Genomic DNA, 12,002 nt, shown 5'->3' with positions numbered 1-12,002 from the left:
CTGAACTGAGCACATGCCACAGGGACAATGACATGGCCCCATGGGAGGGAGCTCTTTGACAGAATGAGACAACTACCCTGAAGCTAACTGCCCTAGAAAGGAAACAGGATTCTTTTTTAGCTTGCCACGGTTCTAGCATGCTCTTACTGGCTCTGACGTTCATTGTCATACTCTGCATTAACAATGCACTACTAACTACACGACTGCTCATCTGGGTCTCACATTGTCTAAGAAAATGAATGATGCATAACTCAAATGTTCAGATGTACTGTACAGCTTTTAGTCCAGCTTTCAGGCAATATCTTCCCCACAGACATGAAATTTCACCACAAAGAATGAGCTCCATGGTACAATTATCTTGGAAGAAGATGCTAAAACATGATCTCCTTCCCCTTTTTACTAGATTCAAAACCCATGCTGGCTGTGCATAGGTTAGTCCCTCCAGCCTAATGTTTCTGGCAGGTGTGCCACAAATAAGACCCATGAGCTCCCCAAGGATTATTCCAATCCCCTTCCCTGGCTCCATCTGCAGCTCTGTTTTCTACTTCCTTCCCTGTGCTCCCTCCTCAATTTGCTACTTTGCTTTCTGCTCCCAGTCCTATCAGCCACTGTGATGGCTGCCCCCTCCCTGATCTTCTATGCACCACGCACAGAAGTTGCCTGTACCACTTGTGGCACCTATGCCACAGATTGGCCACCCCTTTCAGAAGAAGAGGTTAGTCAGCTATAAAAATGCTTCAGTATTTCCATGGATAAATGTGTTCAAAGTCCATAACAATTTAGATGAAGACAGCTGAAGAGCAGTATCTAGACCAATCTGTCTAGTACTCATTAAGTATTTTTTAGTAGTTTGGTTAAATATGCTGTGTATAGATTATAGCTGGAAAAAAATTACGGGGTTGAAGCATCTGAGAAGCACAATGGGTACTTTTTAGGCTGCAGTGAACTCTGGCACTTTTGAAACAATTTGTTCTCAAAATGATTATTGGTTTTATTTACTGCTACCACTTGATGGTCAGAGAAATATTCTTTTTTTCATCTTTTCCATGGCCTGTTGCACGAATTTAGAAATACAAAAGCTATAGAACATTTTGCACTATTTATCTCCATGGAAGCACAACAAAGGTGGTTTTTATCTTTCCATTGTCTGTCACAAGAATCTTCCAGTGACTGGATTTTGAGATTTGAAAAAGTTCAGGTTCCAAACGTCTGGATTTATCTCTATTGATGTGTGTTTAATCTGCTACGGTTCCACAGAAGGATGACTTCGGAAGGATTTTCATATCCTTTGACAGAGGAGGCATTGTAAACTCTAATTATAGGACGTACAGGTCTCAATCATACCAAAATTGGCGATGGCTTTGTAAAACGTCTGTTTATTCACTTTGAAAATGGAAAATAAGTTGTAGACCAAGGAGTCTAGCATTACTGGTGCTTGGACAGGCCAGTATTGCATGTGCACTGCCCACTGAGTTTAACAAGAACAAAAGGCCATGTACTTGTCTCCCAGATATTACATAAGGACAGGAGTTTCTTGGTTTCTTTTGAAAAATGATTGAACTCATCTGATAATTTGGCTTGAAAGACAATTAAGACTAGTTAGAAAGTGTCTAAAAAGGAATCCTTATTTGTGTCTACATGTGGTTCATGTAAATTTGGTAGTTTAGCTTTAAAAGTTTTTAAACTCTCAGAATAACGGTTGAATCAGCATTACAAAACTTTAAAATCATTACATGCCCAGCTCATGTAGCAGTAAACAAAGAAGCTTTTGCTCTGCTGCAAAGGTATTTTGCAAAATCGATGTCAAAGCTGTCTTATAACCTGCCTATTGAGAGAAATACATGATCAGTTCTCAGCTGCTATTAAAATCAAGAAAAAAGAAAGCACGGACAGCCTTTATATCATCATATGAGTTTCTGATGTTGGAAACCTGCTTTAAATGTTTCAGTCGGGTGTCTTACTTATTAGTATTGCAGAATGTTTTAGTACAATTATTACATTGTACTAGGTTGCATGCATAATGCAGAGCCTCAGTCAAGTTACTGGTATTTCGAATATATAGGAGTCCTAGTCATAACAAGGAGATGTAAACCTTTGCATAGCTGGTTTTTATTCAGTTATAATTAGATTACAACCTTCAATTTCTTCCATCTGTGAAATAACAGAATAGTTTTCAATTAAATTTATGTTGGGTGCTAGATTACTTCCTCATTTAACAGACATTTTAATAAGAGTACTACTGCACAAAGTTCAGTCTGGCACGCGAACCAATAGACTTGACAGTATATACATACTGCCTAAGCCAAATGCAAGGAAATAAGTAAGACTCATTTTTATAAACACCAAGCAGAGTATAACAATGAAGTTTTTAATTGCTTATTTTATACAGAGGTACTCCAAAATTAACGCGAATAGCTCAAACTGTAAATCTGAGTCTCCAACGCTTAGAGATATTAAGTAGTACTTTACTATGCAAACAGTCCCACTGAATCTTATTCAAAGAGAAAGCTCCTAGAGAAAAGTAATACTCAGCTTGAATAAGGGGGAAAAATTCTGGCCCTATTAATAAGAATGCTGCCTAAAACTTCCTTATTATTATTCTGCGCACTGCTATATCTAAACTGTGTACATGGCTTCCATATTTGATGTATGTGTATACATATGTAATTTGGCATTTGGATTTTGAAAATATGTCGTTTTTAAAAGCTGCTACAAATTGTCATCCCAAGTTCCATTGTTCCTAACACAAGTCTTTCAACCACTACAATATTACACATAGCAGTAGGTATCCTCAATTTAAAATCAGGAGTTTATAGATTGCTCCAATTTTTGTGTCAAATACTTTAATCATATCCCCTTGTTCAAACCCTCTACTGAATCATATTATGCTGTATATAGAAGCAAGTCTTTTTAACAGCTCAGCTAAAAGTGTGAACCATTTTTCCCCTGTGGAAGCATCAGAAGTTTAATCACTCACTTTGAAATATGGCATAAGAAAAAGATAATTAAAATGTATGCACACAATCAAATATTCTAAGCAGTTTTCATATCTTTTAGAGTGCATGCAAGGAATAAACAAGTCACGCCAAAATGCCATTTGATAATGATGATGATGATGATACTACTAACAATCCCACCACCCTTCAGCCATATTTTGAAATGCATACGAATATTGTTACAAAAGAAAACGCTTTGTGGGAGATTCTGTATTCAAATGGGCCTTTAGCCTTTCCTATTATTTATATTTCTGTATAGAAATTACTGGGAGGGGAGGAAAAAAAATCCAGATCCTCATCCTTTAAACACTGCAGTGTATAGCACTGATTGCTGAAGTCGGCAATAAGCAATATGCTTGGTAACAGACGTTTGCAGAATCAGACCTAAAGGTATAGTTTCTAATATTTCTGTACTTAGATACTTAGAATACAATTTAAGCTAAAGTTATGCAGGCCACTGATGTGCAACTGGACCAGTGCCTTTTAGAGATACAATTTTTTATAATTCAGGCCTGAGCCATGTTAAGATAACTGGTGATATAAAACATGTAACAGTAGCATCTATATTGGAGATTAAATCAAACCAGCATTAGAGAGACCAGCCCAAATTGTATTATGAAAGTGACCCTGAGAAGGAACATTACTGGAGCTTTGAAAAATCCAATAAAGCAGCAAATTAAAAACTAGCCCTAGTGAGTGAGTGGGTCTTCAGCATCAACTACTGGAAAATTTAAGCTTTCTTTTTTTAAGAGACTAAAGTTGCTAGTACTAGTACATATAGTTGCAAAGATAACCTTCGAAACAGAAGCCCAGCATTGAACTAATCCTATGATGTCATTCTTCTGGGCAGCAGCGATACTTTCAAGATTTCATGCTGCTCCTGCCTGTGAAAGCTAGAGGTGCCAGCAGGGAGATACAGGAGTAGTTGGAACGAAAGAGAATCCAAAAATACAGAAGGAGAGACTTTATAAATACCAAAAGAGAACCACCCCTTTTTCAGCAGCTAAGGAAATAAACAAGACAAAATGGCTCCCCCCTTCCCAAAAAAAACGCAAAATGGGTTATAGCTTCAAATTTATGAGACACCTAAGTCTGAAGACATTAAGAAAGAGAACACCCAAAACTATTTCACAACCAGCTAGAAATCCCAGCACTGTACTTTGGGTGTTCTCTGCCTCACCAGAGTATTATTCCTACAACCCACTAATGGAGATCCCACCCACCTTCTGTATCTATGCGATGATTAAAAAAAAATAAAATAAAATTTTTTATTAACGCATTGTTGAGGTTAAGCACCAGCACCTCATGCCCTTCCAGAATGCCACACTCAACAAAACTCACATCTGTTTTTTCAAACGTTAAAGTACATACCAATTCACGGTTAACTGTGCCCTTGCTGAACTGGTAACAGCCACTTTGTGGGGGCACTCTAGCTGTACTGACTGTGTTATGTGTAGCTGTACTGAACGGTGGCAGGATTAGAAAAATTAGAAGAACTTGAACTGCAGTGAGACCTGGGAGACCCTGGCCTTCAGAGGTGAGGAGAAGATCCTCTGTTGGTATCTCACCATACTTGTGATTAAAGGAAGCACAAGCAGGTATATTCTGAGAGGTCCTGTACATCTCACTCAAGCACCAAGTTGCACAGCATGTACAAGCAGCTATGCCCCAGGAGCTAAAAGTCAAAAGCTGTCTTACACTATAAACCTTTTAAATAAAAATCACCAAATAAAGAATAATTTTAAGCACTACACAATCTGGAGAGCCACAAGGCGCCACTGGACAACTTCAAGTCTTTTGTAATGAAGTTGAGGATGTTGTACATTGTTAGTTTGTTTGTTTATATATTATTTCTCAGTACCTCCATCTACAAACAGCCCAGCTCATGACTCTGATTCTTTAGAAACCCTCAAAAGCTCTCACTTTCCTATCAATGCTTCCTGTCTTCTAAAATGCCCTCCATATTCCTAGAGCTCCAAGCTACTATCTCCTTTCAACCACACATACCAGGGTCTGCTCCACCATGTCACTCTATACTCCTGGTAAGCACGGTGGGCTATGGCAGCAGTCCCCAAATTTAACAAACGGAGCCAAGAGCCTCACAGAAATCCTATTACACTGGTCTGGTTCTGACCTGAGGTAGGGTCACTGTGGAAAAAGACTGAAAATCACCAGGCTTTGGGGCTGTCAGGAAAGCCTGGACTAAATGGAGCAAGGAAGGGCTTGGGCTTGCAGGGTCCCCACACTCAGATCTGGGTCTAGGGAACCCAGAAGAAACTCTACAAAGACATCTACAGAACAGGAGAGGTGTGAAGTGGTCCATTCATCTCAATGAGATGTTCCCAACTGAATAAGACACCCCAGGAGGATAAGTAGAGCTGAAACAACAGCTCTAAGATTAATAGAGCTATTTGTGCATCTTAGTGTCTTCATCCTCCTTGCCAATGTCACTGCTTCTGAATCCAGGCTGCATAGCAAGCATGCCGTTCTGAACTCCTTACCCAGGTCTTGGCACAGGGTGATTGGTGCCTGTTCCAAGCATCCCTTTCTCAGTTCTCACCCAGAGAAGCAGAGCTTTCCTAGATTTAAGCCCACAGCAGAAAGGGACAGGGTGCCTAGTTCTAATTAACTAGGAATAGCTGGGGAGGGGAGGGGGCAGTTTCTGGGGATGAAGAGAAGTAGCTAGCTGTTAGTCTGAGGTCAAGGTAGATAAGCACCTTCTTTTCTGGGATGCCCAACCCTGGCTCGGTTGGAAAGCTAATTGTTGACAAATCAAATCTAAGCTAAACTAAAATAGCAGAGATCAAGTAGAATTAGATATGGCCAATTCAAGCATCAACAAGCAGTGACATTGGCAAGGAGGATGAAGACACTAAGAGCTGTCAGCCCTATGTTCAACACCCCAAATCATCTTTCAAATATGGTTATGAAGTCTGAAAAGCACCACCAGTCCAGTGGCCTCTCCCAACAGTGATATTCAAGTCCAAGGAAGTAGGTGACTGGCTGCAGGTACAGCAGTTGAATTTCTAGCTCCAAATACAGGAATTGGGTATTTAGACTAGGGATGTAAACAGTTAAACCACAATTATAATTCTATCATTTAGTGAACTCCAACAGGAACAGCCCTGGCCCTTTTGTCTTCACCATGCTCCCAGCACTGCATGGGCCCCAAGCTGCTGGTGGGGAGCTGCAGGCAGAAGGCGGCAAGTCCAGCTGAGCCATAAGGGGATCCTCCCTAGCTGCAGAGCCAGGGCTTCCCCTCACCTCCATGGGCAGGAGCAGGGGCTGGGACTGCAGACCTCTCCTGTGCCTGGATCCCCCAGGCACAGGAAAGGAGGGAGGTGCCAGGGCCTCCACAGAGGTCAGGAGGGGCCTCCCTGGCGCAGCAGTGAGACTCCCGGCCCACAGTGGGTCTGTCTGTCCCCCTGCAGTGGCAGGGCCAGGCAGGATGATGGGCTCCCTGCATCTCCTGCCACGTCCTGTCGCCTGGACATGGAAGGCCACTCTGCACTACCTGGCTAGGTCCTCCCAAAGGGAAAGGGTGGGGTCTAGTCCCTGTGAGGCACACTATGTCCTTCCCCTTCCCGCCCATGGTGCTGGAACTGTGCAGGACCTGGCTCAGCCCTGAAGAGGGGCCAAGCACACGGCTGGTTCAGCCTGAGTTGGCGTTGAGGCAGCTGGACCAGGCAGTGCTGGGACTGAGGGGTTGCTGCCAGCCCCTCAGGTGGTGAGCACAGCACCAGGGTGTTTCTTAGCTACAGCAGCATAGCAGGAATCCTAGGAGGAACATTAGGGCTGCAACAGTAGCCTCCTAGGCTAGAGCTGCTGCCCCTCTGCAATGCTCTAAGGCCAACCTCACCGCATGAGGGGCCTGTGATGACCCCTCAGACCCAGCACTACCTACTGCAACACCCCCGCCTTGGCCCGAAACAGCCGCACACTCAGCTCTGCCTCAGGCATAGGCCAGGCCCTGAGTAGCCCCAGAGTCATGGGCAGGAGGGAGGAAGGATGCAGCATGCCCAGCCAAAGCTGCTCCACTGGGACTCAACCACCTCTGGGGTGAGCTGGGGAAGGCCCAGCCTGGCAGCATAGAGGAGTCTTCCAGGTCCAGGCCATGGTGGCATAAGTGCAGCAGCAGTGCAAGAAGACCATCACCTTGCTGGGAATAGCAGCTGCAGGGGGCAGCTGGGCAGACCCACCATGGTGTGTCCAACACCTTCCTCCCTCCCTGTGGTGGTAGGGCCTGGACATAGGAGAGGTCTGCAGCCCCTGCCCATGAGGGTAAGGGGAAGCCACGGCTCTGCAGCTGAACAGCACTCCCTAGATGCTCAGCTGCACCTGCCACCCACTGCCTGTGACTCCCTACCAAAGGCCGGGAGCCCACACAGTGTCTGGCACATGATGAAGACGTAAGGGGCTGGGCCTATTCTTGCTGGAGGTCACTAAACAAGGCATGAGGTACTAGTTAACTTTTTAACTGATATAATTGGAGAAGGTTAAACAGATCTTTTTTTTAACAGTATTTACATCCCTAAGTTAGACATGTAAAATTTAACCTGTGGGAGAATTAAAATTGTAGTGGGACAGTTTTTTTCTTCTTCATCTCACAACCCACCTTCCCTCTCACTGCTTTATTTGGTATAAGTTCTGTAGCGAGTGGTGTTTCATGGAAACTGAACCTGCCATAAGTTAAACCTGGAACATGAACAGTTCCTGGATTCAAGTCACTGACAAATACTGGAGGCATGCTCCAAGTATGCTGTTCTCTGGTCTTTACCCATGGAAGCAAGGCCCCCCTTGACCAGCTGACATAGAAGGGCAGGCCTCAACCCCTCCTCCAGATGTTAGTTCATATGGGAAGAAAGAACCAGGAACACACATCAAGCATTTAAAATTTAATCAGCCTGACACCAAGCACTATCATCTGATGACTACTTTTTCTTTTCTTCACACAGCCCATCAAGTAGTCTAGAGCAAGACCCTAGTAAACAATTGATGGCATCACAACTTTAACTGCTGACACCTTGTTAGTGTCAGGGAGACAAAGGAGTGACTGTACCTCAAACTTCTATTTCTTCTTTACATGAGAGTTTAAGAACATTGGTGGGAAAGTTCACAGACCATGTTAACGTGCTGCATGTGTTCTGGGAGTAGAGGGCTTCACCATCAAGACTGGTCACTTTGGCTTTAATAAGCATTTCAGTACAAAAATATTAGTGTACTTTGAATAATGTAGTACATAAGTACCTTGCACATGTATGGAGTTCTAAATTTCATTTAGCTACTAACACTTAAATGTTTCAGTAGTCCTTAAAATTAAAAGATATTGTAAGAATGTATTTTTTCCTCATGGGACAGTAAGGTATTTCATGGCCTTCCATTTAAAGAGCATTCCTTTCTGTCATGATGTTAGCGTGTCAGACTTCTCTTGTATTTCCTGTTTTGTTTTGAAAGAGGAAAACTCTAAATAAAAAAAAAAGAAAAAACAAACATACTGGGGAATCCAAAATATTTTCTTCTGACAAACATGCAAGGAGAGTTTAACAGACCAGAGTGACACTTTTGGAATACAACACATCCATTTATTTATATTATTTGTTTAATCCAAAAAAATCACATACCAGACACCCATCCAGAGTCCTGAGTGTCCTTGACAAATTTACAAACATAATAAAGAAGAGTTGATTGGTCAAAACAGTGCAGCAGCGCATCTTCCCTCTACCTAATCACCCCTCACAAGAGATACATATTACACCAGTTTTAAAGATGTGCTGGATACGTAGTTGAGAAAATTAAGTGATAGTCCAAATGAGCTTTCTGATCTACTAATTGAGTACATAGCTCCAGTTAAGAAAAATAATAATTCAAAGATATTCACCTATTGGTACAAAATGGCTCCCTCAAAGCCATTCCAGTTTACAGGGAAAACACAAGAGCAGCATATAAAATGCACAATAGAAGTTGTAAGCAGAGTACTGTACATTTATATTAGTCATTTGAGATTGCAACAGTTTTAGAAACAGCACAAATCCAAATACGAGACATTTAAATCTTCACACTTGTTGTACAAACAGAATTTTAAAAAATCAGATATATTTTCTTCAGTCTGTGGTCTTGAAGATTTTATGGCATTATGAGCAACATTAGTGTCTCAATGTTCCCCAATTTAAGATGACATATCAAAGCAAAAAAAGATATTGTAGAAAAGAGCTGCTTTCCACATTTCATAATGAAAGCATATGCAACATCCGCATTCTTTGCCAATTGCAGAGTTTTTCTGTACAATTGGTACCAAACTGATAAACCACTCTCTTCCCAAGAAAGAAGAGGACAACACAACGCTTCATTTCCCCAATTCTTAAAATTTTAGGGCAGGTTAACACCATATGTAAAATTTATAAGTTAAAATTCCAAGGATAAAGCCCTGATTGTCAAAATCCAAGCTGGAAAAGATTTTAGATCCAGTTTAATAAATTATCATTTTTAGGATTTTTCAAGGGGAAGAGCGTAAAGCCTTTACCACTGTCTGAGGAAATAAACACATAGGAATGTTGTGGACATGACTAGATCTCTACTACAGTGATCAGAATTGGCCACTACTCCCTCCACAAGTACATGATGGGGTTCAAATCAATTTCTGAATACAAGCTGCAATGAATAGTCAAAAGGTACTCTGATCACAAGAGAAGAACCCCTACCTTTTTTTCCCCTCATTAATATAGACAAGCAGATAAGTCATCCATCATAAGAGTTTCCCTTCCTACTCCTGAGATTTGTGCCAACATACATGCATTTCATGGTACCCAGTCAGTGCTACCTAGACCCACCCTCAGTGTCATCTTGTACAGGAGAGAAAAAGGCAGAGTCAGCAAAAATGATCATCTTCCCTTGCTACATAAAGCTGGAAGGAGTTTTCATAAACACCAGATTCAGCTTCCTGTCCCCAACATCCAGTGTTATTGTCGGGATTGCAGGCTGCTGCACCTGCCATGGCTCATGGGTTCTTCCTGGCAACACCCCGCTTAATAGCCACAGCCTTACTAAATGTTTTTTTTTTTGTGGCCTAAATATCTGTCACCTACTCCAGCACACAGATAAAGCTACTGCTGAACCATCCCCTCTCAGCTCACACCATTCAGCTTCTCTGACAAAGACCCTGTGTCATTGCAAGCCACATTGCCGGGGGGAGAGGGCGGGGTGAGGAAGCAAAGAGGCACACAGAAAAAAAGGTGCAGTCTACAGACAAGATGCAATCTTCGATCAGTGACAGCCCCCACTCCCCAATAAGATAAGATGCACATCTTTATTACATAAGATACAAATACATGCAGCTGTACAAGGAGAGCCACCACCAGTTGTGGGAGGGGGGGAAGCTATGATACAAACTCTAGCTGCTCCCCTCACCCTTTAATAACCATCCTTATCAGCCACTGAGATACAGCACATAGACCCCACCCCCCACCCCCCAAGCATCAGAGGTGCTTTACAGTGAGACCAGCTGATTTTACATTAGCACAGAAAAAAAAAGTAAAAATCAGAAGAAGCATAAATAAGAAAGCCAATGTGCCAGGGCCTTGCTGAAACAGTCAAAACAAGGGGAACTGCTCTGATCCCTCCATCTTCATTCCCTCCTCATCCCCCTCCCCCCCCCCACCACAAAAAAAACCAAAACAAAAACACTTCACTCCCTTTACCAGAAATGGGCTGGAAACAAGCAGATGGTTTTGCCTCTCCCTAGCCCAGAGTCATCTCCCAGGTCCCCTGCATCTTTCCCAGGCTCCCCTAAGTCAACCTTTTCCTCTTAGTCCCCCCCTTTCCACATCCTCACTATCTTCTCCCACCCAGGCCTCTCATCCTCACCTCTCCCTGCAGCCCCCCTCCCAGCACCCCCACCCCTCAGCTTCCTCCTGCCCCCCATCCCCTCCCTTCACTCCCCTGCCTCAGCACCCTCATCTCCCTCAGACTACAGCTTCCTCCCACTCCCAGCACCCTCCTCTCTCTCCATCCCCTCCCCACCCCCCCCCAGACTCCAGCCCCCTCCCCACCCCACATCTTCCTCAGCCTTCCGCTTCCTCCCCGCCCCCCCGGGCCTTCAGTTGCTGCCCCTACCCGGGGCCCAGCCGCCTCGGGCGCCGCCTCACCTCCAGCTCGGTGTCAGCAGGCTCGGCCACGCCGGCGATCTCGCTGGGCAGCTCGGCCAGGTCGGTGACGCGGATGAGCCCGTCGTGCAGGAAGATGGTCTCCTCCTTCACCGACAGCCACTGCGCCGAGTCGGCGGCCGCGGCCGAGGCGCCCGCCGGCGACCCCATGATCCGGCGCTGCCTGCGGGCGGGCGGGCGACGGGGGGGGGGGCGGGAGTGGCAGGTGGGCGGCGGGGCAGGTTGGGAGCGGCCGCTACCCCCACATGGCGGGTGCGGGGCCCAGGGCGGGGGGCTGGGTCTGCCGGCACCACCAAGCCCGGGGCGCAGCGCCTGGCTCCGCTCCCCCCTCACACACACGGGTGACAGCGCGACGCCATATTGGAGCCCAGCGGCCCAGCATGCACCGCGCCGCGAACAATGCCCCCTCCCTCGCCTCGCCCCGCCCCGCGGGTCCGCCTAAGGGCGCCCCCCCACCCCCCGTCTCCTCACACCTGCCCTCACACCCACCCCCAAATCTTCTCGCACCTTCCACGCCACCAACACCTGTCACACTACCCCCTGCACACCCTTCGTACCCCCACTTACCTGTCCCTACGCCCGCTGACACCCTTCATGCACACCCCCACACGGCCCTAAAACCTCCCCCACGCGCCTGCCCTTGCACAACACCTGTCACCCCCATACACACCCTTCGTACCCCTCACACACCTGTCCCTACCCCATTGATAGCCTTAACACACATACCCTGCACACCCCTAAAACCTCCCCCCCATGCCTGCTCCTGCACCCCACCAAAAGCAGTCAGCCCCCATACACACCCTTCATATCCCCCAACACACCTGTCCCTATCCCCATTGACACCCTT

The 12,002-nt window shown here is 45.2% G+C and overlaps 1 protein-coding gene across 5 annotated transcripts in view; it reads right to left on the bottom strand.

The window, feature by feature from the left end:
- The window catches only part of HECTD4 (HECT domain E3 ubiquitin protein ligase 4), a 109,000-nt gene extending 97,485 nt beyond the window's left edge, over positions 1–11,515 (bottom strand). For all 5 annotated transcript variants that reach the window (XM_090063984.1, XM_090063985.1, XM_090063988.1 and 2 more), the window contains exon 1: positions 11,138–11,515. In XM_090063984.1, coding sequence (XP_089920110.1) covers positions 11,138–11,305 — 168 coding nt within the window. In that variant the 5' untranslated portion in view covers positions 11,306–11,515. The remainder of the gene's footprint in view (positions 1–11,137) is intronic.
- Between the last annotated feature and the right edge of the window lie 487 nt (positions 11,516–12,002).

The sequence above is a fragment of the Crocodylus siamensis genome, chromosome 9 (assembly GCF_052110815.1).
Source record: "Crocodylus siamensis isolate JL-2025a chromosome 9, ASM5211081v1, whole genome shotgun sequence".
Classification (NCBI taxonomy): Eukaryota; Metazoa; Chordata; order Crocodylia; family Crocodylidae; genus Crocodylus; species Crocodylus siamensis.
This window is presented reverse-complemented; position numbering and strand designations above follow the sequence as displayed.